Raw genomic sequence first — 26,864 nt, forward strand, 5'->3', positions numbered from 1 at the left:
TGACGTTCCGCCCTATGTCAGCTGGGATTGGCTCCAGCGGACCCATGACCCTCACAGGTGGAAGATAAAGTGGTAGACAATGAATAAATGAAGTTAGGCAGTACATTTTTGAAACAGATGTTTGTATTTTAAAATGTTTTAAAAAGGGTTTGGTCCAGTCTGATCCCACAAGAAGTCTAGTCTCTCACCTAGCCATGCAGGGGTCCATGTTGCACTCCTGCAGTTTGGGCTTAGGTTTGACATTCTCTGGGTAATAATGACAATACTGATCCACAACCACTCTGCCGCTCCGTATGTCAAAGCATTCTGCCGAGGTTAGCTGATAACCTATAGACAAAGAAAGACCATATATATTGGTACAAATATTTTTGGGTACAGTGAAGTACTAAGGCCTTTTTTGTCCTGCCAGCAGTACAGGCATACCTCCACCACATGTCACAGAGCATGGGAAGAAGTCAGTCTCTCTCCAGCGATGGATGATGGGTTGATAGTAGATGTACTGGATCACACTGTCTGCACCACTGGTAAACTGTACCTGTCAAAAAAAACATGCTTCAGGGCATGAGCTTTAAAATACTTAATACTGTTTAACAGTCATGTCATAAGAGATGTAATGATTATAGACTAAAACTAATTTTCATCAAGTATTTGTTTGGTCCATAAAATGTCAGAAAATGTTGAAAAATGTTGAAAAATGTTGAAATGATGATGTCTTGATTTGTCCACAAAGCAAAATGATTAAGTTTTAAAGGCGACATAGAATGCTTGTATCACACATATATGTTAGTTATGGAGGTCTACTTACATATATTAACTTGTTTTCATGATTAAAAACCTCCTAATCGCTGCAAACGAGCCGATCAAAATATCTCCTCGCTGACGCTCTCGTCAGCCGCGCTGTTTCAGACCAAACAGTTGCTGTGATTGGCCAGCCAACGAGAGCTTTCCTACTGTCCTGTGATTGGCCAGGTACCTGGAAGTGACGTAATAGATAGGCCAGCTCAGATACACAGCTCCCCCTCTGGCACGGTGGATGCTCTGCATCTCAGCAGCTACAACGAGACTAGTTCTTCTTCTTCTTCTGCGGTTGAATGTACGCAACCGGATGTGCCCGGACTAGTGCCCGCACCGGGAGGCGCTACGGTGGTGAGGATTTCTGATGACGACATCAAATTAAGGAAGTGTCGATCCGCTTCGCAGAGCCCAGGAAAACAATACAACACTATTTTCTCAGCAGTGGCTGAACTGTTTGTTCTGAAACTTTAGGGTTTCATAAACGAGGTAATGACGCAGATACACACAAAAACGCAGCGTTAATTGGAGCTTCCGGTCTATGTCACCTTCAATATGTCTTCGTCATATGGAGCAAATAATTTTTTTGAGCCAGGCAGTGTAATTCATGCTGGTCTTCATTAAAGATGGTGTTTTAGTATTATTTAATTAAACAAAACAAAAAAAAAAGCAATTTGTGATTTAAGACAAACTATAAACTGCTTATTACTGCTAGAATTCCTCACATAAGAAGAATTTTTAAAATGAGTTATTTTTGCAAACACACCAATAAGTGATCCTGAATTTGACCTCTGCTTGTATGGGCTTCTTTGTGTTTAAACTGTGATTAAATCATACAAAAAAAATTAACCACATTTACATATGTGGAAACACAGCCAGGGAACTTTTTGATATATTTGTCTTTTTTCCAAAACCAGTGCAGCCACATAAGCTGTAATAGATCAGAAAAGTATTCATTTATAGCCTCTAATATTTCCATCAACCCTATTTCTATGTATTGTCCGCCTCTGACTCATGTTTATGAGGGGGAAGTTTTCACAGGCGTTTCCCAGTCCGTGGTTTGTAATGTCAACACTCTGTCCCCAGTGTCTGAGCATATGTGTATGTGAATATGTGTGCATGTGTACAATAGAGCCAAAAAAGATGTCATAATCATTGTGTCATGTAAAACAAAAAAAATAAATATATATGCTCCACTACTGAATGTATGAATTACTATAACATATTACAATAAAAGTTGACATTAAATGCCCATATGTATAATAACATTTCTCTGAGGGTAATACATCACATCAAAGAGTTAGATGACAGAAAGACATTTTTCTTTAATATTATAAAGCCTAAAGTCAACCAATTCTGTAAGCTCATTGTTACAGTGCATGACACACCTTAAAAAAAAAAAGTCATTTACATTTAATATTTAAGTGGCTTCCATATAATCTAATATCTTCATATGTAAACATCTAAAATCAGTTCTGCCTTGAACTGAGCACGACTTGCAGGAGTTCACCAGGAGTTCATGGAAATACGAAGCCATCAGAGCACAGTTTGGCTGGGGTGCACTATTTTCAGAGCTGTGCATTGCACGAGCAACAGTTTTGAGTTAGGCTGCGGAAAAGAACACAGACATGTCCTTGTGATGTCAGCTCTTCAGCAGAATGAAGCCGATTGGGATCATTTGCAAGAGAAAGAAGCCCCTAAGACGCCTGAGCACTGCAGGTTTAATTTGAATGAGAAAAGAGTATAGTAGCTTGACTTGCCAGTGTAACCACTTTTTTTAAACCTGTAATAATTATTTGGGTTTTTTGGCCACTTGGGGGCGGCAGTAATATAAAACAAGTGAATACAACTATTACAGCAGTTCTGAGCAACATTTACAGTCTTGCTTCTGGGCTACTGGTTCATTTAAGTCCAATAATCACTAGCTGGTAACTACTGGTGCAACTAAACAAAAAAGTGAGTGAACACAGCTTGATGATACATAGTATTTCAGTGAGAGGATAAGTTGTTTTAACTTATGATAATATATTGGGGTTGGGGGGGGTCCATATAGTGAAATATCGCAATATTTTGCATGGTGATATTATATAGCTTTTGATACACCAAGTATCAAAGGTTTTTAACTGATGTTACAAATAAACATTTGTTTATACACACAAGTTGTTGTGGATTAGCATCAAAATAAATAAATTAACATTTCAGTCCACGAGATGGTGCCAAGTGGTCACCCTCACTGGAGCTGTGAGGTGAGTTTATAGCAATATATGATTTAACAATTAAACAGTATATTGCAATATTGTGATAATAACATATCATGGTGTCTCTGGCGATTCTCACCCCTGATAATATAGTGTTTAAACCTGTTTTATCTTATAATATATCTTGAAATCTGCCAGATTACTTTATCATTACAAGTGGAATCTGTACTATGAATTGCAAGTTTGTCGGTTGCTTTAAAATGATACTGAATCAACATACAAACTGTATACAATTTATTAATATTTTCTCCCAAAAATCATTTTTATAATTTGTGACCTAATTGACCTGATTTTAACAAATCTCCACACCCATATGAAGCGTTGGTGAGTGTTTTCATGCTTTAAGCCCATAAAATTGAAGGACTTTTAACTTTAAAGCCATCTGCGAGTACCTTGACCTCAAATAGTTTCATGCAAAAACCTTTTTTTATTTTTTGGCATAAAGAGACTTTTTTGGATTAGTTGAGTAAAATGAATGTTGACCACTTGGCGCAAAATTACAATTAGTCAATACAATGTTAAACTCTAGGTTGAACTTTTTCTCCAAAAACTGTTATAATGGTGGTGTCAAAGATAAGAAATTATTCCACATAACATGAGAGCTCTGGGACACTAACTAAGACTGTATTCATTCATCACATTAAAAAAAACATTCATGTCACAAATAGTACATTTGTTCATATAATTATTAAATCTTAATTTGTTTAATAGGATTGGTGATTTGATTGTTTAAGTTTTTACTTTGATAGTGAAGTCAGCTCCAAGTGGCCCAGCGATCCTCAGGATCTCCTTGTCAGAAAGCTTCTGGAAGTCCAAGCTGGTGTTGTCCATGTGGTACTGCCCAGTTGTATCAAAGACCAATTCCCCCTTGAGGCCGTGGAGGCTCTTACTCTCCACATCTGCAGAGGAAACAGTGCAGAAAGTTCAAGCACAATGAACACATCCTGGACAGAAAACAGATACAGTAGCTTCACGGCCTCGTTTACGATGACATAGTTTCTCTTTGCAGCAGTTTCTCTTTACAGTATCATAGTGATCCATGTCTAAATTTTTAATCTTTCATCTATGTGAAACTGAAAATGAGTGCGAAGAAGTGCAGAGGATTAAAATGTCGAGATAGTCCAGGGATGACTTTCATTCATCTCAGCTCTTCAATCAGATCCAGTTACTCACATGCGGAGTAGTTGTTGCGTTTGGAGAGAGAGAGAGAGAGAGAGACTCACTTTGGCACTGCCAGGAGTCTCATGTAGGTCTGCGAACATGCCAGCACTGCACTGAGCTTTTTTCCATTGTTTGACCTCACGCCAACCTTGGCCTAACAAGGTCTTGTGTGATTCCAGCAAAGACGTTTAAACAAAAAACAATGGGAAAACACAGGAACAAGCAGTAAAGGGCAGCAGTCATCGTCGTCTGCCGACAGATGGTTACAATTTAAGCGCCCGCGGCCAAAAAAGAGCTGGGGAAATATTTAATGGAGGATCTGTCCATTCAGAAAAAGAATGGCTTTGGCCTGGCCCATGAAACAACTATAGAGGAGAGGATAGGTAGAGAGATGGAACATTTGCTATCAATTTGATTCAGTTAGGAGTTTGGTGCCAGTACTTTGACATCAGTGATATTTACTGGAAGTCCAACATCTCCTCAAAGCCAAAGCAAAGCGGAGAAATAAATACCTTTCCTGGTTATTCTGCCCTGAGTCACTTTTAAGAACCAGTTTTTATGAGGGAGAAATACAATATGGTTATGGGTCAGTGGTTGAGTGTGTCAACCAGAAGGTGGGTTCGAATCCCAGCAATCCTGCTCTACTTGCCAGGCAAGACACTACTTGCTCCTGACAGCTGAGAAGAAAAAGACCATTTACCAACATTTTTGACCATTAACACTGATAAGCTTAATCACTGCTTGGTATTTGGGTGAGCTATTTCATGAATAAGTTTTATTTGACCTGGTAAAAAGTTTTTAATATAAAAAAAGGAATATTTTTTGGAGCCACACATCACTAGAAAACAGTATAACAAAAAAAAAAGGAAATATTCTGTTCAACTGTTTTGGATGGAAGGGCACCCTGGACCTACCAGGACTTACACAAGTGATCCGGGCCTTTCAGAACAAGACGAACATGACGACTCTTGTAGGGGATGACGACGACTGTGTCCTCAGCTTTGGTGACAGACACACAAATATACACACAGAGGGATGGCATGAAGAAATATCTACACAGTACTTTTGTAAATGCAATAAAACCGGCACAGCTCATTATCAATCCAATCAGGCAACAGAGTGCTTTGACAGCACGATGAAATAGGATAAAAATACACATTATTCTGATATAATCTAAACAATTTTAGTCAACTTTAACAAAACAAGGTCAAATGTAGCTTTACAGTGTCACTCTATAAATGTCGTGTTGCATTTACATATCAAGGAGTGGTACTCTCACAGATATTTACAAAAAATTCTCTAAACCAAAAGAGCGCAAGTGGAGACAGAAACCTTCCCATAATGCAATGCAACCTATTGGTTTTCATTAGTTATCTGCCCAGTAAATGCCAGTGTCTTTTAATGTCAGGCTCAGGGTTGTAACTGAGATTTTACTTTTTTTTAATTTTGCAGGCTGAGCCCAAACCAAGATGAAGTCATCTGGCTTTATTTTGTCAAGCTTCTTCCAGAATAAGAGGAGACACCACACAGCTGTTGCTCAGCAGAATATGACCAAAGTTTGTGTGTAAAAAAAAAGTGGACAGCTCATTTAACGTTAAAAAGAAAGAGTTAATTGCTAGGATTATTATAAACAGACTCTACTTTTTCCTGAAGCATGCTGGGATTTGTAGTGTCCTCGCACAAGTCTGCAGGATGAGCCGTCTCCATTGCAGACACCACAGTTGTCCTCCTTTGTCGTGCTCCCCAACTCATGATCGCAGCCTACAATCTGTAACACAAAGACAAAACTGAACAATAACAAAAAAAACAGAGACTCACAAACAGAAAATATGATTAATAAATACACGAGATATTAGCGCTGTGTGCAAAAATGTGAAAAAAGAAGGAATATGAGGAAAAATGGAAACACGTGTTGTTTCTGGTGGACTCTCAGTTTGACTTTAAAAAGAATGTCAGTATATAATCAAATGATCCAAACAATACTCTTGTTTCCTCCATATTCATACTCCTATTCATAGAATCACAATAGCATGAAACATCCACTGTGAGCTGATCACGGCTGAAAATAATGCTCCTCACTGTTTTCTATAAAATATTCTCTTCGACCATCCACAGTTGATTGATGGAGTTTTTCTGCAATCTCTGTCGGTCAGGAAAACCAAAAACCTCAGTGTGATTTTAAGCACGGCAAGAGAGTATATTAAAATCCTTGTGTATCTGTGCGCACACAATGCCTTGGGACGTAATTCCATTCAAGTGGGAAAATATGCATTCTAAACTATTTCCTGGACTGCCAGTCAAAATCCCAGTCTCAACTCATTCTCATCGGGTATTCATTTGTAAAGCAGATGGCGTGATGTAAGCATGAGCCAACCCTCTCCATGATTTGCTCTCTTACTACCTTTCAGATTCAAAGTCACTGTCAACTTGCAAACCAGTAAATAAGCTGTTGCCTTGATGAGCATAAACAAATGGATTAAATATATGAATGTAATTGTTGAATGTTGTGTTTTTTAGACAGAATTTCCCTACTGCTGCCATTCCATTCTAGATCAAATTTAAACAGTAAAACTTTAAAATGCATTTTCATAAAAGTTGAAATACAGTATGTCAATTGTTAATATCAGCCAGATGTTGCAGCCGTAGAAAGATTTTATTCTATTAACAAGCAGCAAAAATGCTTTGTATGCTCCGCATATTTTTCCCTCAGGTTGATTCAAGAAGCCTGTGGGTGCTCACAAATCACTGGTATGCAAGTGCAGTATATACAAAGGACCCCTTTTTCACTAGATTGTGAGTCTACAACAAATACATTTTGTGATTTCCAAATGAGAAGAAATTAATGTGTCTCCTACCTGGCAGACTCCGCTGATGCACATGTCCAAGGACTCTGTGTAACAGCGGGTCCCATCCAGCACCTTGGGCGCCAGCTCCACCACAAGGCCCAAACCTTTGGCTTTGCACTTGAGAGCACACGGGTTGTCCGGGTCATTGTACACAGGCAGCCACTCGTGGTACTGACCCTGGTATCGAACATCAGCGTGAGCTGAGCACTGCTGCGCCCGGAAATCACCTGCATCTGGAGGGCAGTCCTGAGAATAAGATGTAGAAGTAGTATCACCTCACTTTACATTACAATACAGTAACAATTTAAAAAAAAGTCATCTTATTTCTATTGTTATCATCAAGCAATAGTGTGTGGAACATAAGGGAGGATGAATTGCAACTTCATGATAGGGTAATTGCTGGGCAACGGTGGATAAGTGGTAGAGTGAGTCGTCTTTGAACTGAAGGTTGTGTTCGAATCCCAGCTCCACTAGTCTACATGATGCTATATGGGCAACACACTTCACTCCATGTTGCTCAGAAGCATGTGAAAGATGTGTGATGGCAAATTATTTATGGTGAATTCTATCGTTGAATGTAAAGGGAGATGGTCTTAAAGTCTGCTTTTACTGTGCATATGACAATCGATTCTTGCATCTTTATCTCAATATTAACATACTCTTACCTTTTTTCTTATGTCAAGTAATTCATATTAATATTATTTTATATTGAATATATATTTGTAAAAACATGTAATAAAATGTTCTGTATGTGGGCAGAAGATGAGCGTTTGGTGTCACAGATCTAAGCAGATAACATTCTGACTGGAGCATGTAATTACCAGATTACTCGATGTAATGAAAACTAAAATGTTTGCCATTTTGCCACCGTAACTCCTCACTTTCTTTCAAACAACAGGATCCCAAAGCACAAAATTATACCTCTTACCCATATACGCAGGAATATTCTCACAGTTCTGCCACACTGAACTCTCTATCGCTGTTTGCCGTATCACTTGAAAGCTCTGCTGACATCCATCACATGAGATGAGTTCACTAAACTTACCACATTACTGCATGTGCGATATTTGATATTCTGCCCCTCACAGATCCTGCAGATGAAAAAAAGAAATTAAATGAGCATGTGGATGAACTGGCCTTGCATAAGTTGCTGAGTAGTGGGTGGAATCCTGCAGTGACGGATGGGCAACCAACCGTGACTGTGCATGCATTAAAAAGTAGGTGTAGACATATGAGATTTTAGAAGAGGTGATGATAAAAACGTATGATTAGTGGTAAAGGAATTGTGGTGAAACACACACACATACAATGAGTGCTTTGTTGAGTGCTGCATTTTTAAATGTGCAATATGCAACATTATGTAAGACAAGATTTATTAAAGCTCCAAGTTCTTTCAGCTTCTCCCTTTAGGGGTCACCACAGCAGATCATCTTGCTCTATCCCTTGTGTCTTCTTATGTTACATCAATTGTCCTCATGTCCTCCTTCACAACACCCATGGACCTTCTTCTTTTCCTTCTGCACAGTTTGCATTTTTTTCAAACATTGTACAGTACAACTGGTTTACAGTACACTATCAGATATCAATGTATACAGTACCTTGTGCAGATACTTATGTCCGATTAATAGGTCTCTGACACATAACTGCGAGGAGGTGTGCTTTAAACGTGTAGATATGGTGTTTGTTTGTTTTATTTTGAAAACCGGGCGTCGATGTTCTTAAAAATCAGCTTGACTGCAGGCTTTTTACCGTAAATCCCTTAGTAATTCAGGTGTTAAAATTCAACGTCAGGTAGTTTGACTACAGAGAAACGAGTGTTGGATAGCTTGATCGCAGTCGGATAACCTCTTAAAAAAGGTCTTTCGATAAAGTAACAAGGAAGTGGTCCCCGAGCGTTGTAGAGCTGCACGAAAACGAGCGCTCCCACTGATCCGAGCACTTCCAGTTTTGAGTATGCTTCCGTCATTTCTGTCGGCCGGAGAGGGGCAAACGCAAATGTTTTGGGACTTGCTGGTGTTTTGGGTCGCAGGTGTTTTGGGGTTTGTGTGTGTTTTCTGTCCTGCGTGTTTTCGGGTTTGTGCGTGTTTTTGTTTTCGTTTGTGTTTTTGAATCCACAACTCGTTTCTCCTCCTGCATGTGTTATGGGTCGGCCACCTGTGTACCAGTGATCAAAGCATGGACTATTTGACTGAAAAATGCTGTCATTTGTCATAGTGACCAGTCTTTAAATAAGTATTTAAGCCTATTAGCTTTATAAAGCAGCATTATGACACACACAGTAGTGAAGTAGACACAGCAGAGCCCTGCAGTCTGTGTCTGCTGAACAGATTGGAGCGGTTTGGATCATGACTCTGTGCATGACAGTCTGCAGCATCTCTGCCCAAATTATGGAGTTAACCACTTATTTAAAATCAGGATTCTTTGGTGCTGTGATGCCGAGTGATGATAAACCATTGATGGCGACGATGATAGGCCAATTATCCAGGACCCCAGAGAACACTAATCAAAGGATATTGTCTTTTGAATTTGTAACTCAAGAGGAATTCCAGTGCCATCGGTCCTTAGCTAATCTGGGATCATGATTGGAGGCAACATTGTAGGGAGTTTGGACTCAATAAATGAGGGCTGAAGGATTTGTTTTACGATATGGTTCCACAGAGCAGTGAATGTTGATGCGTGGTAGAGGAGACTATTATACCCTGTGACAAATTCAGGCAGTCCCTTCTTCCAACCCAAACAGCAGGTCATGAACCCAAAGACACTTTCAAAGACCAAGAGTTGAAAGGTAGTAAATATCAGGATCAATGTGGAAAGTCATGCTGGGCTGAGCAATATTTAGTGTAGATGGTTTTCTTTGGGGAGGCAAATTGAAAAAGAAGCAGGGCCTAAAAAGATTTTTCATAAAAACTGAAATATGTCTAAACATCATCAGAGTAAATTAAGGGAGGTAATTCCTAAAAAACACATACATCACAGACTGTGACCCTGCCTTTTCTGCCAGATATACACATAATCACAATTACACAGAATTTGCTGATCAGCCAATAACAAACTAGTCCATATTATATGCCATTATATTAAAACACTTGCAGCAGGTAGACAGAGGAAGATGTGCTGATACTGTAACTTCAAATATTTCTCAGGGTGGACTAGGCTAGGGAAGGAGTAATGCCAGACCAATGAAACTTGGCATGAATTCAATTCAACCTTTTCTGATACTAACGCAACTAACAGATAAACCCACATTTGATAGCTAATTGAATACTTTTGTCAATTTATACTTGGACACAATTTGATATGTGGTGTCACCAAGGATATTCATGCAGATGGTTGCTCCATAACGGGATGATGTTGTTCACCACATGGTGATGGATTACAGACATTTGATTATTAATCAGATAGTCAATGCTGTAAGAATCTGAAAATGCAGTGGGGGGGGGGGGGGGGGCCTTTCTGCATGGAGTTTGCATGTTCTCCTGTGTGTGCATGGATTTTCTCCTGGTTCTACAGCTTCCTCCCACAGTCCAAAAACATGCAATATGGGGATTAGGTAAATTGGTCACTCTAAATTGACCACAGGTGTGAATGTGTGGACCTGCGATGGACTGGCAAACTGTCCAGTCCTGTCGTCCTATGTCAGCTGAGATTGGCACAGCAACCCCCGTGACCCTCCAGTACAGGATAAAGTGGTAGATAATGGATGGATGGATGGATCTCAGTGATCCCTGTCCTTTTATTTCTCTGCTTTCATTGTAGACCCTTTATGAAAATTTGACACTAAACAAGTTCAAATATTCACTTTACGGACAGAAATGAGTGTGTAAATGAATTGTCTGGGACTGTAGAAGGCAATGTCAGTCATATTCCCATAAGATTCAGCTGTGCTTTATGCCCAGCACTAATCATGTAGCTAATTGGCTATAAAGCAAACGATTACAGTTTACACTTTATTTGAGGCTTCCTGGTTTATTTGGATCATTTTATGGATTCTGAGTCAAGGAGTCTAAAAGGTGTCATTTAAAAACCTCAATCTGAGAATATGACATCTATATAATCTTAAGATTTCTTTGGTTGATTCCTGGGCTCAGAGGTTTTGTCGAGAAGAGGGGTGACACAGAGGGTGGTCCCATATACTGTAATGCCACACAATCACAGTGCCAAACCCACGGTAATTAGACAATTCACTGCCTTAAAGAAAATTCCCTTTTAACAACCATAGCCTTTAAACATAGACCCTAAACACAGCTGTGGCATGCATTTGGTTCAATTCCAAAACACCACAGACATTTAAAGCCACTGCCTATTATAAATTCTGCAAATCAGTGAACCAGTAAATAGTAAAAACATCCTAAATTAGGAGTGGTGTTTTTCATATAACACCTAACTGGATTCCCTGACTGCTTATTTTCATTTCCTAATGGTGGAAGGTGATTAATGGGTTACATGACTCGCTTATTCCAGTTTACTTTAAAATTGCTTAAGATCTAAATACATTTTAAGGGGCCTCTTTATATATGTGAAAAGAAATGACAAAAAGACAAATATGTTATGTGTTTGCCAACCATGAGCCTCATAAATAACAGAGTGGTACTTTCTTTTGCCATGACACCCAATCCATATGTCTACACTTGCCTCAAACCGGCTATGCTGTTGTTAATAATGACGCTTATGATAAAGTGTGTTGTGCCAGTGAGACTAATGAGGGCCAGGCAATCTGTGTTTAGTCTGTACTTGTACCTGTGCATGTACCCGTTTGAGAGGCTGTCTAGCATTTTTGCAGTGGCAGTGAGTCCTTCATGTGTGTGTGTGTGTGTGTGTGCGTGTGTGTGTGTTTAGAGGTCAGAGAGTTGGAGTTGTATTGGTTTGGTGGGTGTTGCACAGCCGCTCTTTCCAAAGAGTCCTGTACACACATACACATAGACACACACACACACATAAGGGGCCTTGTGCTGTGCTAATGATGCTGTTTGATCTGCCACCCAGGGCCAGGCTACTGCTCCCTTATTCCCACGCAACAGTGGGGTGAGTTGGGATGAGGTGGGACAGCAGGCTCTACCATTTGCTTAAGAACCCCATACATGCTTGCGAGTGCCAAAGGACACACAGGTTTGTAAACATACCCGCCTGGGCTTCCACGAGTGCGTACGTCTACATATACAAACACTCCTGACATCTCACATTGAAGCTCAAACCCCAAACACTTCTTAACACGTCAATTGCTTTTACAGCCAGTAGCAATCTGAGGTTTGTCTGACCCTGCTCCCCCCCCCCCCCAAAAAAAAATTCTGGGCAAGCAAAGAGACACGGCAGCTGCTGATATCACAAAATAAAATCCTTGGTGTTTACAGAGCAGTAGAGGAGAGTGGGAGGAGTCTGTCTCTTTGAGTTTAAGATGTTGACGGCCTAATGCTCCTCAGCTTGGTTCTCTGTGAAGATGGAGTCATGGTTGTGAACAGCTGAAAGCGTCTTGTGGTGCATCTGTTGTGACCTTAAGTGTGAACTTTGCTGTTTTGTCAGTGTGTCTAAAGACAGTTGCACTGTTTAACAATCAGGGGCTGTTGCAGTCACTGCTGGTCACTCCCACCAAAGTGCTTGTCAGTGAAACAGGGTTTGACCTGAGCAGCAAGGCTAACTGGCCACCTTTACTGAGTGAGCGATACTTTCTGGGAACAGTAAAATACAGGAATGCAATGAAGTCACGGTGCAGCTATTTCCCAGTCTATAAATGTGACAACATTTCTATGGAAAACATACCCTCCGTTTGTCTCGTTTTTTTCACTCGCTCCTCATATCCATTTGTAATTGGCCACTTTGCCTAGAACACTTTGCCCAGAGCTTTAATCTTAAAGCCCACTGAGTTAGCTTCAGATTTAACCAACTGGGTGACTTTGGCAAAAGGATGAAAGCACAGAGAGGTCCAGAGTGCAAGTTCCAGTCTTAAGCCAAGATGATGAGCAATGGGAATTCAACCAATAGGCCAACTGCTAGCAGAGAACTGTATCGTAAGAAGAAAGTAATTAAAAGTGGCGTGCATTTTGGCAAGTGCCACTGATTGTTCTGCTCACATTTGAAGAGAAATATGTCTGGGGCCATTACTGAAAATGAGATCCCTATTGTCACTAATGAATTAAAGATTGAGGCTCATATGGTCGTCTATGCATTTTAAGGAGGTGGATGGGGGAGTGATCTCAGTTGACCCCCCCTCAGGGATAGTTAACAGTCTCAGATCATGGGAACGAAGCGATTGGTGAGATTGACTCACACTATTAGGGATGCTGTCTGGATTTATTTGGCAAAAGCTTCCTTGTCTTGAATCTTAAAACCATGATATGGCACTTTAATGGAAACCATTCAGGACTTTATTCTTTTTAAAAGTGGAGTTTACCTCAGAAAAAGTGGTCAAGCTTGCGTACTTCCCCTGAAATGTTTCAACTTATCTTGAGGTAAATGAGACCAAAAACTGAAATTACACATTTAATTGAATCTATACTGTTATACTGTTTGCAATCATCTATAAATTGCAGGAATGTCTGTTGCATATTACTAAATATATGCGAATAACAATTTATAAAAACACACACAGAAACAGATTTGCACAGGCACTACACGAGTTAATCAAATAATCTAATCAATTTAATTTACATCACACAAATTCACAAATTGCAATTTGCTTCAGCGAGCTTTATGATCTGTACACACAGCAACATCCACTGTCCTTAGACTCACAATGAAACACGTTTTAATACAAGAGCCAGAGAGGATCAATCTCTATTTCAGAATGGATGTATATGGAGTAGATGTCATTTGTACGTAGTGTTAGTACATTATAGGAGTGTATAACAAAGTCTCGTGCAAGTTTTCAATATCTCACATTTACAAAATCACAACTAATGGCGCTTTGCCATTATGCAGTTGTCCAGTTATACAGTTGGTTTGGTTTTCCATTACTCTCCTCAACGTGGGCGGGGTTGTCATAGCATTGGCTGCGCAACTGCCATGTTGTTATTTTATAACGTCATGGCAGTTTTGCACGTGACGTGTCAGACGTCGTGTCTCACGACTCTTCCAGTGACAACCCTCTCTGACAGGCAGTGGCCGGCAGTCTGTTGACTTCACATTTTAGTATCGGCTCAGCTCGCTTGGAACCTCGCCAGAGCAGGTACCAAAAAAACCACTAGATACCAGGTACTATCTATAATGGAAAAGCAAAAACTGGAGTCGGGCCGTGCCATGCTAGAACTGCATAATGGAAATACGCCAAAATGTGAGATATTGAAGCAAAAAACTTGCATGAGACTTTGCTTTGTATTGTTTATAAGGACAATACATCATTGCAGTCCTTACTTGGAGCTGAGGCATCGTCGGAGGGAGTATGAGGCTCCTCCTCCACAGGTACGGGAACATTCACTCCATGATCCCCAGGCATCCCACAGCGTGTCCCTGTCTTCTTCTGATCTTGCCGTCCGAGAGCTCTGAACACCAAAGGGAGAGACATGACATGAGGGAAACATGTAAGCAAGCAGTGCACGTGACGGTATAATCCTGTCCAGTTTTACACATTTGTGTTCACTCTGTGGCAGCTGTAGTTGAGATAAAACCCTAAGCCCAGTGACAGAAATGCCACCTGACATCACTTGACTCGGTTACTATGAACTGCCATGCAGCAAAAATTAATGGATTAATAGATTCAACCTGTCAGAGTTCACTGCCCACTTTAAATCTATGGAGATCGACCGATATATTGCAACACATGACAGACTGAATATATTTGATCCTTATAATGCCTCCTGTGTGCTGTTTACATGTCTTGAAATAGCCAGAGAGGACATTACTCCAGAACTACAGTATCCTGGCATCTTCAACTTTTATATCTCCAGACACTCTTTGAAAGTTTACAAGAGCCTGGAGGGAAACAAATGGACGTAATCTGGCTTTGTGACAAACATTAAACTCTGGAGTCTACTGGCTAAAGATAGTGTTGTAGTCACTGGAAGGGAGTGTTGTGTTAGCATAACATTAGCAATAGTAACAGGCAGTGTAATGTAAATATTTGCTGTGCTAATGTTGCTGTGCAGACTAGCTCTTGGTAAATCTAGTCTGAGTTCATGATTTACCAAGAGCTAAGCATAAAATCCTTTGCTTGTGTTTGTTCCCATCGCTCCCCCTTCTTCTGTTCACTGTGATCGCCCTGGATCTGTTGGGATCCGGTAAAATGCCCTCCCATCCCTGCTGGCAAAAACCAGCAAACCCGCTGTTGTGTGGGAATAAGAGCAGTAGCCTGGCTATAGTCTGGTCAGCAAAGACCAGACTATAATGGTTTTTCTAGCAGGGATGATGAACCTGTCTCCAACTGTTTTTGGCACAACATCTATCCACCATCTTCACTTGGTGGCAATGAGACAAGTTGTGTGACATATTGCCTGATTTATATGTTGTCTCATAAATTTATAGGGGTAGCTTTATTTCCTACCAGAGGACATTACCTTGGTTGTTATGTTACTTCCCATCTTTCGCATGTGGTCCCCTTAGAAAAATCGATAAATATTCAGGCTTGACTTCAATGATAGCACACGAAAAGCAACACTGTTGGTAGGAGCCTGCACTGAAGTGTATGTGACAGGATGAGATACATGGTAAAGAGGAAATAATCAAAAGCTCTTGACTTTTACCCTTAGCACATATTTCAGTTGTCTGAGTCATGCTGTGTAATTATGAAACGTTAGTCCCCTATTAAGGGTTCAGTCTCACATGTGTGTGTGTGTGTGTCTCTGTTGATTGCATCATACAGTATCTGGCAGGAGACACATGGCTGTAACTGTGGCGTCCAAAAGCAATATTAAGAGAAGATTAATTTTTCGACTGGAGGGGCAATGTGGGTCTCAGATGTAAAGCAACAGCCAAAAATGTGGAGATCCTCTCCAACCCTCTATCTCCCTCTCATCTCATGGATTTTTCATACTTTTGGAGCAGATTAAACTGGTCAGAATCACCTTGCTCGAATGAAGATGTTTATTTGTAAGGCTGGCACTGTCATGTGGTGTGGATCATCTACAGTGTGGAAGCATGTGAGTTATGTTTATTTATCTTGGCTCTTACTCAGCAGCCTCACTCTCCTTGGTGCCCTTTGAAGTACTGATTGAATAAAGTGAGAGAGCCGAGTGTTTAAATACCACACAAAGTGAGAAAAAGAACTGATGGCTGTTGCTAACAAGAAAGTGCACATGCCAACACTTAAAAAGCCAAACAAATTCAGCGTTCCAGTGTCCACCCCCTTTAAGTCCAAATTGAGTTTAATGGGTCTTCCCTGGGTCATGCCACACCCCTACATAAAATTTCATGGAACTTGGTTAAGTTGTTTTTGAGTAACCCTGCGAACAGACAGACAGACGGCACACAAAAAAACATAAACGTCTTGGGGCAGAGGTGATTAAAATGAGAAGAGCTGAGCTTGGTGGAGTAGGTATTCTCCTCCAAAGCTGCCAGTGGGAAAAGAGTTACAGGGAAAATTGGTTCTGTACCTGTGAAATGGATGAAAACCTGGAAAATGAAAAAAAAGTTAACTTGGAGCTAATATTGGGAAAAAGTCATCCACCTCCTACGCAGCAGGAATGTGCTCCGTGAAAAGGAGGTTCAAACACATTCAGTAAATTAATCTGCTATTCTGTGCAGTTTTCAAAGCAGTGGATTTGGAAATGATCATTTGCCACAATAACTGGACCACTTAGGCTGCACTCCTGGTTCTACTGAACCGTGAAAGAATATGAATTGCTTAAGTGCAGTTTTGTTGAGTACTTCCACGTAAAGAGAGATTTTGACAAAAATCCTATACATCCTGCAAACTGGGAATGACATTTGAGGCGAAAACTCAGTTACTCTGGACACAGTGAACAGCAGAGGTACTGTGAAAACTCCACCTGCTTGAAAGAGATTTAACCACACTGCACTGAAGGTCCAGCTTGCTTTGAGACTCAGAGGGAAACATCTTGGTTTGCCAAGTTGTTCTGACCTCTTTGGCCTCTTTTTCCTGGTAAAAAAAAGCATTGCGCTTAGTCTACAAAGATGAATGAGGGTAGAGGAAAGAAGATACAAGGTAATAATACTACACTGATTATTTTCTTTGGGTCATGGTAGCAAAAACAGCCATGCTATACGCACTGGTTCACCCTGTTAAAAGTGTACGGGGACTGATATGAATGCCTGTCAGTGCTGATGACGCGTGAGGAACAGCAGTGGGAAACAGCAGGACGTTAACGTGCTGCCAGTGGAGCGTGCTGCCAAACATATCGACAAACGGCACAACTTTCTGCAGGGGCCAACTATTTCTGTGTTTGGATCTAGGATAAATAAATACAAGCAGTCAGTTCTCTGGGCAGCCGGTTAGACCTACACCTTAATTCTCCTATTGAAACTGGTGAAATTTTGCATTCAATTATCGCTGTGTGTTGCAAAGCCAAGAGGGCCAGAGACGTAACAAAGAGAAAGAGGACAGGAAGAAGATGAAGGGACAGAGATAAATAAGTCGATTGATTGATGATGATGCCATTTCTTGGTGAAAGCAACAAAAAGGTCCGCTAGTCAGAGGGTTGTCCTGCAAGGATTTGGTGATCCAATAAGCCTCAGATAACAGCAAGATCTCAGCCCAAGAGTGTCATATGCTGTTGCTCCGTCACATCCCTGTAGATGTGGCTTTACAGACACACAGCGGTATATGAGAAGGTTGCAGAGAACACCATAGACTGGCCCCAAGTTGCTCCCTTTGTGAAGCCTCCAGATTTGAGATTTGACCAGTGTTCTGTTTCAAAGAAACACCCTGCAACCAAGCACCTATTGGAGGACACTAGCTGTCTATTACACTGTTGTTGAGTATCATTTTCAAAACTGACAGCATGTTCTATTGAAGAAGACCTGAAACTGGCCATTGTGAAATGTTAACTGTTGATGGAAGATACTCATTTTCCCTTAGACTGCCATTTCTTCTTGCAACCTGTGGTATTGCCCCCTAGTGACTAACTACTACTTCTATCACACTTCCAAACTGTCACTTTTAAAACCGCAAAACTATGTCCATTTTTTACATACAGACTATATTATCCACTAGGGGGCTTCCTAACCGTCCATCACTACACATCCCACCACTCCTGCTCTGATCGTTTACACATCATGCAGGGAGCAGACAGTCTTCCATTTGAAGATCCCCTCCACAGACGACTCACCATGCCACCTCACATTCCTCCACTTACACAAAAAGCATGTATATTTAGACAAATTGATTCACTGGCTCTGTTACAATGGGAAAAACAGAGCAAACACATGACCACAAGGGAACTATGGCTGTCACCCATCCTGTGTTTTCACATCAACTGGAAGAGAGGAAATGAGAATACGGTATTAGACCACTGACCTCCACATTACATGTTATACTGATGGACAGATTCTATTTAAGTCACCTGTCAGCGGGACTGAGGCGCAGGACATTTTCCTTGAAGATGGAAAACTCCTTGACAGGGAAAATTAGAAACCTGACTCTGGTGCCTTCTTTTGCAGACTGAGTCAATATACACACGATGGCCTTTTCAGTCGGCAAGACATATGATATTTGCACATCTGCTGAATCTCTTGTCGTCCGTTCCCCACTGCGTTGCACGGCACTGGACTTTACTCACTGTCATGCAGAGAGGCCATCATTGCTAAGTAACAGAGAGTCCTTGGGAGCACTTGTGTGACAAGTCAAAATATTTTGTTCATCAAAAACACACAGGACGACGACATTTCAGCAAGGAAGAGACAAGGTCACATGTCTGAAACTACTGCTGGTAGAAGAGTCACATCGTCATAGAATACATAGTTCAAAGAGAATTCATGATGCCAAATTAACAGAAAAATGCAAAAAAGGACATTACCAGGATAAGAAGAGCCATCACCACTAACTTGCAAGGTGAAAAATCTTCCTCCATGCCTTTTCAAATGTGTGAAACAATCACTCCCAATTCTGGATGAGTTTCCTGATGTGTGATGTGCTCCTCTCTGGGTCACTCAGTGTGTCCTGTCTGCTGGTCCTCTCCTCTCCGACTGGCTTCCGTTCTTCCTCAGGAGTAATTTGGAGAAGAAGAGGGAGGGAGGAGGGCTGGAGGAGTGTGTGATGTGTAAACGTGGGGGGAGTAATCCGGGGTATCCGAGCCCCACGAGTCCTCAGGTCTGGCACACTAGCCAATCAATAAATGGGCCTCAGTCAAGCATGCTAGTTCAAACGTGGAGTGGGGCCAGCTGCAACTTCGCAAGTGTGTGTGTGTGTGTGTGTGTGTGAGTGTGAGAGAGAGAGAGAGAGTGTGTGTGTGTGTGTCAGGCAGTCAAAGAGTGGGAATAATGGCAGACAGACAACTGTAAACCAATTTTCTTCCTCTCTTTGATATTTTCCATTTATTCTCTTAATATCTCAAATTTCTGTCTCTCATATTCCACATTTTTTTTCCACCCTGCTTGCCATTCTCTCCTTCTCTATCACTCCTGATCATGCCGCTGTTTCTCATTTCTTTTTAGCTCTGGCTTTTCTCTGGTCTGACTTTTTTCTGTTTTGGAAATACCGAAAAAAAAAAAAAGGTCACATGGTGGTATCTTTGGAAAATAAATTCCAAGCATGCACAGATACACTACAGATATGATAAGCATCCAATATAATATCTATTTTAGTAGATAACAGTGTTATATGCACAATACATAGTTTTATGTCTAGTGAAAGAAGTGGAAGAAATTACAGAGACTCAAATTGGCAAAAGCCTGCTGCCAACCAGTGATCAGAGGATCAGAGTGATATATCACACAATTAAATACTGGCATTTATCAGTATATCAATAGTCTCTTATGTGTCTACCAAACCCACGATCTTGACGTGAGGGGTAGCATATAATTGTGAGCTTTTATCCACAAGACATTTACATGTGAGAGCTTCATGTACTGTACATCAGATCACATAATCTGGTCACTGAAGCTATCAGGAAAAAAACCCAAACCTTTTCATTTATGGTTACTTTTTTCGATTACTTTATGACTTAAAGGTCTACTTCAATAGATCCTTTCATAACATCTGGCACTTAAAGCCAGTGAACATTTGCACAGTGGAGTTGAGGGTAACAAGCCAGGGGTCCTCTGGAGGGACAATTCCACTGGTTACACAGGGAAAACAATTGTTCCAATGGACAGCTCTGAGCACAGTGGGACTTGGAACAAGAGTAGCTTTTCATTTTCAACTTCATACATGGCAAGACGCAAAAACAAGAGGCTAAAAGATGGAGCTAAAAAAGAAGAAGAAGAAGAAGAAGCAGTCCAAGTTAATGCCAACTCATTGGTCCCCCTCCTCCCCCACTTGATGTGTCTCGCTAGGTAGCAGGCTATCATTCAGGTATTCAACCCGAACATTCCAAAGACAATAAAAACTCTGTGCCCTTCAAATCAAGTCTTCAAAATATACCTCCCAATCAAACACTGAATCAAAAACCACAAATTGCTATCAATTAAGGCTGCAAGGAATTTGCTGCACTCCAGAGTAAACAGTCAGCAACCTTATTCACAACATAGTAGAGGTTGTCTCAACACTTAACCAGTACACACACACACACACACACACACACACACACAGTTTTTCTACCTAGGTTGTTCACAGCAATACTGTTGGAGATTAAACTCATTGATGACAGTCTCCAAATTTGACTTGGATTGTGGGACATGTCTGTTAATTTGATGAATTATCTCTCTCACACAAACAAACATTCCCTGCCTCTTACCCATAACAAGTAAATACCTTACCCTAACCCTTAACCAAAACCCAATTCTAACACTAAAACCAAATCTTAAACAGCCACTTTAAGGTGTGGCCCAATGTGAGGACACAACAAATTGTCCACACTTTCACAAAATGTCCTGACTTCCTGTGGTTCTTACTTTTTTGGTGAAGTACACACACACACACACACACACACACACACACAGAGACAGTCTGGTTTCCATGGCATTACAATGATTTACATTCATTTCCTGGAGATTTTGGACCTTATCCAAAATGACTCCTGGCCTAACCCTAACTTTAACCTTAACTAACTTTAACCGTAACCTCATGTCTGTACCATACATGTGAATTTCTCTGTGAGATGAATAAAGTATCTATCTATCTATCTATCTATCTATCTATCTATCTATCTATCTACATTTACAGTTCACCACTCCATCGCAGGGCCACAAACAACCCTACAGTCAATTTAGAGTGACTGATTTACCTAATCCCCATATTGTATGTTTTTGGACTGTGGGAGAAAGCCTGACAACCTGGAGAAAACCCACACACACACACAGGAATGAGAAGTGCAAACATGCAAAGTCCATGCAGAAAGGCCATTGTTCTTTCTGCTGGGGCTCGTACCTGGGTCTCCTTGCTGCAATGGTAAGAGTGCTAACCACTACACCAACCATGTGGCCCATGATCTTGACATTAAAATGTAATCATTTACGTTATGGGGACTTGCTTTTTGTCCCCACCAAGAAGACAAGTCCCCACAGTGTGTGTAGATTTAGGCCCCCATAACATGAGTCATACCTGGAACACATACATACACAGGTGTCAGCAGGGGGTGTTCTGACACATTTTCACACACGGACACACACCATTGCACCCTTAATCCATAACCCTCTGATATTTGATTTTCAGATAAATCCTCATATTTATAAATGTACGACTAAAGAAAATAAACCATGGCAAGGCTGATGTGCCCGTAGTTTAAAACCAAACACTCAAGGAGGAAATTAATGTGTATGACTGACACTCACTTGGATCCAATTCTCTACCACAACATTGATGGAGGCGTCTCCTCACGGTTCAAACAATAATCCTTGGATGATGAGGTGAGAAGAAAATTAGACTGCATTGTTGTTTTATACAAGAGGAAGATGGGGGTATCAGGTTTATGATTATGGGAAGTGATTGTCCATAGAAAAATATATAAAAGGATAGCTTTATCAGCATTTCAATCTCACTGCAATGCCTTTGCCATCAAATTGGATAACACTGTATTGACCAACTGATCATCCATTACATCAAGGTGGCAGTGAACAGCATTTTTTTTTTAGAGAAGTTCATTGAAGTTGATTAATTCATTAATTGTCTGACATGAGGGTCGCAGGGCCAATCCCAGCGGACATGGGGTAAAAAGCTGGGAACACTCTGGACAGGTCACCAGTCCATCTCAGGGCAAACACACATTGACAAATAATCATTTATTCATATGGTCAATTTAGAGTCTCTATTAACCTCTGCATTTTGGACTGTGGGACTGGAGATCCCGGAGAAAACCCATGTGCACACCAGGAGAACATGTAAACTCCTTACAGGACCGGGTCACGTACCCAGGTCTTTTTCCTGTGAGGCAACAGTGCTAGCAGGTACGAAACATACAAAACTTTTGTTTTTCTGTGATGTAAAGGTCAGATGAACACAGCCAATAAATCAATTTTCTCCTCCGCATTTATACTCGTACTCTGGAAGTTGTCGGACTACAGTTTAGTCCATTCAACTGTGCATGTAAACGTACTGATTCTGTTCACAGGTCTCATGACCAACATCCAGGGACTAAAAAACACTTTGTGTAAATTTTGTCTTCAAAATAAGTCTGGCCAAATGGGGATTCGTTTAGGTTTAAAAGTTGCGAGATCATCTGATGAATTAGGTTTTATCCTGACAATCATTTTAGTTTGTTAAGTCTGGACCAAAGTCGTACCAGCACTGTCAGACAAAGAGCCATGCTGTTAACTTAACACTATTTTAAATTACAAATGCAGCCTCACATTCTTCTCCTGAGCAAAACATCACAAGGCGATTAAAAAGGATCAATTCTTCCAAGGGTTCCTGTTGAGGTGATTTATTTATATAGGGTGAGGTTGCTCTCTAAACGAGCAATCAACAGTGTTTCTCGCATATAAGACCTCGCAAAAACATGTTTCAGTCCAAATTGAAACCTAATATGAAGAGAGATCAGCCCTCAACGAAAAAAAAACACAATGTAGAAAGCTGTGTCACAAGTTGACATTACCGCACTCAAATTGCCAGTAATTTCAACAAAATGAGTCGCTGATCCTTCTAATGCAAGTTAAACTTTCTTGTTTTCACTTGGCATAATAATGAAAAACCCCAATATCCTTGTAAGTTTGCAAAACACACCAACTATCAGCACTTGCTTTGGGATAATGTGACACTAGAGAAATTGTCTGATGTAAAATATTAATGTACAGTGAAAATGCTTTATGGCTCATCAAGTAGGTTTTCCAAGCAACAGAAGCTTAACTGACTCTTCCCTCAGCCCCTCTGTGGCAGAATCAAGGGTCAAATTAAAAGATTGTAGTATTATGAGGTGATGACCTGACATAACAGGCCCCAACTTCTCAGAAAAAGAGACAAGAGAAGCTAAGGTTACCAGGCAATGACATTAAGTTACACTTAGAGCCCAAACCCTTGGCTCCCAGGAGCAGACTTAAACGATTCAGGCGGGATAATGGTAGCCTCCCCCTCTGTAAACGACGCATGTGCTGCAGGCATGATTTACACCAAAGTCATTGTTTAAAAAGCTTTCTGGGCCACAATATAAAATGTTTTACCAGGACAGGGATTTTACGACCTGCAGCTGAAAATCAACCACACTTCCCAGTCCCGCCAAAACCAGAAGATTAAAATAAAGATGTAATTCCCGGACAATCAGCTAAAGTCAATTTAAGCCAGATGGGAGGTGAACTGTATAAGGTATGTACTACTAAAAAACACTCCCGACATATTTTTTTTCTACATTTTGTCTTTCATCAGAAATTATTAAAATGTCCTTCTTTTCATCTCTTATTTTACACACAACCCCACGAGTCATGATTGCAATTATTAATTTTTATTCCGATACAGGGGTTGGTCACATGGATTATCGAGTTCTGTAAGGAATAGCAACATTTGGTTTGAGTATTTGGTGGTAATCTGAAGATGACAGATTTACAGAGCTATAAACACACCTTCCGAGGATACTGTATCATGGCTGGGGTGGGACATAAGAACATAAAAACATAAAAAATGTGCTCGGGGGAAAGACAAACGCCAGCTCGGTCTCTTAACAGACCCATCTCTGCTGGCATGGACTCCAGTAGACCTTGTGATTGTAACTCCCCGAACAGTTCTGCGGAGGAAGACATTTGTTCTGCCTGGATGTTGGCCCCAGAACTTTGTTCAGCATGAATGAAAACAAATGATTTGTTTCCCAGGACAGCGGGCGCATATCAAGGTCAGCATGCACAGACACAAAACATCTAGTGTTGTGTTTGTAGTGCATTTATTTCATAAATGAAAGAAAAAAAGGTGAGCTAAACTGTCATTTGGATACAAACTATTACAGTATTCCTTTTAGTGGCATTCTAAATATGCCAGCAACCACAATTTGATTCCACCAATGAAAGCCTTTTAAACGCCACATGCAGCCCACAGAGCAGAGGATGAATGGGGCGGGTAAATAAGAATCAACAGTGACATTTATTGCTTCCTGAGACTGCGTTCATTCACTCTCAGCGTCGGGCTTTTCCCATTAGCATATCCAGGAAAGCTCATACTTTTTAGCAGGATACTGCTGAGCGCACAGGCTAACTCCATCAAGGTCCCGTGACACCAACACCCCCCCACACCCACACACACACGCCTCTCTCTTTAACCCAGCCATGACCACTGTGGCGTTTTAAAAAGGCTATGACAGGTGGGGATGGGCATAAATTAGCTGTGTGAAGCCGCCAAGGTGGGCTGGAAGGAAACAGGGAGCGTGGGACCCGCATTCAGATCTGAGCAGACACCGAGGACCTTGGTTTATTTATGGACTCGTAGCCAGCATCAGGCTTGACTGATCACCTGTGCTCCAAGATAGAGACCATATTCCCATATCATCTGGATATCATAGTTTTTTATAACAGTTTTTACATACTGATTTTCTTTTCAGTTTTGGTTGTTTTTTATATTCTCAAATAAATCATTAAAAATGAGTAATTTGGTTTCTTGAAAAAAACAGAATATTTGAGTTTGGTTAACACAAATCAACATTTTCTGACATTTTAGTTTAGTCAACAGAATCAATTATGAAAATAAAAAATATAAATATGTATAAGGACATACAAGTGACCATATAGGGCACCAGTACTCAATTATTCAAGGACGCAGGAGTTTTTGGGTGGCAGTGACTGCATCATATACCTCCTCTCCATCTTGTCCTGTGAAACTGAACAGAAGACATCACTGCTCCATCTGGAGCTGTTCACAACTGACACGCATCCTGGCCCTCGTCAACCCCCTTTTTCCCCTAAACTCCTTCCTGTCTGAGTGACTAATTTATTTTGGTTTCCTCGTTCATTTCAAAATAAATTACTCTGAAAGATACATGCATGCTGCTTCACCACTTTGTGGGAAGGTTTTTTTTTTTTTTTTTGGCTAATGAAAAGGATAGATAACATTATGTAATATTTTTTCCTGCTTTCTTATGTATGGCTAGATTTTGGAATCAGGAATAATCTAAGTTTGACTAAAACTTGTTAAAATTGGCAGCACTGACTGAATATTTCTGCCTCTGTGACAGCAATTAACCAAATCCCTCCTTCATTCAGAAGTTTGATAGCTCAATCATCTCCTTAATTCACTCTGTGGTCATTAGGATCTTTTATTCTTGATGAACACAAACCCAGGACTTCTTGTTCCTGGGGCAGTCTGGGGAATGTTGAGTTATGATGGAAAAATATCAATAACTCAGTCATTTACTGTAATTAACATGATGAAACCAAATGTTTTTGGCTGCAACAGCCTCCATCAGGATTGCACAACTGTAAATATGACATCTGTGATCGTGACAGGATCTCCAGCAGCTTATGAAAGACCACTTGCTGGGAGGAATGGAAGTAATTAGAGCCAAACATTAATGAAATAACTCATAAACTTGGAAAACATTGCAAATACCTAAAACAAACAGTCAATTCACGTAAGGAGACAAGGACTCGTGACTTGAGAGGTGAAACAAACTAAGGTCAGAGCTGTGAAGCAGATCTTCTTGAACTGCAGACATGAAACAGGCTCTCTTGTTAACCTTGTTCGTAATTGCAAAAACGAGACACAACAGTTGGACAGCACATCTTCCAACACACACACACCAAGCAGCAACTACAATTAAAATGGCATCTGGTTTGTCTCAGCAGCTTATTAAGCATGATGTGTGTGTGTGGACAATTTATGCTCAAAGCGAGCCGAAACTTTTCAAACTAGAAAAAGAAGTGTCTGATCCCCCATATGTGCGGTGCACAGCTAAGGTTTCAGTTTTTAACTCCAAAATTGAGTCACATCAGCGCCATGTGTTTTTCATTGCTGAAAATGTGTTGCTTTTGGCTCCGAGACGATCAGAGAAGGTGATAGTAATATGATAAAGGTGGTCAAAGGAGGCTTTAACCCTTGGAGCATCCTCTGAAATCGGACTTTTTTAAAGGTTAAATAATGATGCAATAACAAGAAGAGCAAAAGGGTGTGCATACTTCAGTTCCTTGTTATGACCTGTATCTGACCTACAAATATGGAAAAGATTCAAGGAAAAATAGATGACACCTCCAGCACATTGTTCCAATCCCCTTTGACAAACACACATATTCACTGGATCCTTTACACGCACGTGATTAAATCTCCAGCTAAATACTTCTCGAGCAATTATTCATTCTTTGTTGATGACTAGTATGTTGGCTTTTACTATTGCTCAAAAATGAAATACTGGATTTCCTC

The 26,864-nt window shown here is 40.6% G+C and overlaps 1 protein-coding gene across 4 annotated transcripts in view; it reads right to left on the reverse strand.

The window, feature by feature from the left end:
• Nucleotides 1-26,864, reverse strand: part of LOC131456564 (ADAMTS-like protein 1) — a 104,928-nt gene that overhangs the window by 19,955 nt on the left and 58,109 nt on the right. For 2 of the 4 annotated variants that reach the window (XM_058625005.1, XM_058625004.1), the window contains exons 3-10: nucleotides 14,402-14,529; nucleotides 8,103-8,148; nucleotides 7,067-7,303; nucleotides 5,853-5,979; nucleotides 5,136-5,210; nucleotides 3,792-3,949; nucleotides 424-535; nucleotides 189-327 (exon numbers count right to left, since the gene is read on the reverse strand). In XM_058625005.1, coding sequence (XP_058480988.1) covers nucleotides 189-327; nucleotides 424-535; nucleotides 3,792-3,949; nucleotides 5,136-5,210; nucleotides 5,853-5,979; nucleotides 7,067-7,303; nucleotides 8,103-8,148; nucleotides 14,402-14,529 — 1,022 coding nt within the window. Of the gene's footprint in view, nucleotides 1-188; nucleotides 328-423; nucleotides 536-3,791; nucleotides 3,950-5,125; nucleotides 5,211-5,852; nucleotides 5,980-7,066; nucleotides 7,304-8,102; nucleotides 8,149-14,401; nucleotides 14,530-18,957; nucleotides 19,129-26,864 lie in introns of those variants that run through there. The other 2 variants (XM_058625006.1, XM_058625008.1) reach the window with 2 other exon arrangements.

The sequence above is a fragment of the Solea solea genome, chromosome 3, assembly GCF_958295425.1.
Source record: "Solea solea chromosome 3, fSolSol10.1, whole genome shotgun sequence".
NCBI classification, from domain to species: domain Eukaryota; kingdom Metazoa; phylum Chordata; class Actinopteri; order Pleuronectiformes; family Soleidae; genus Solea; species Solea solea.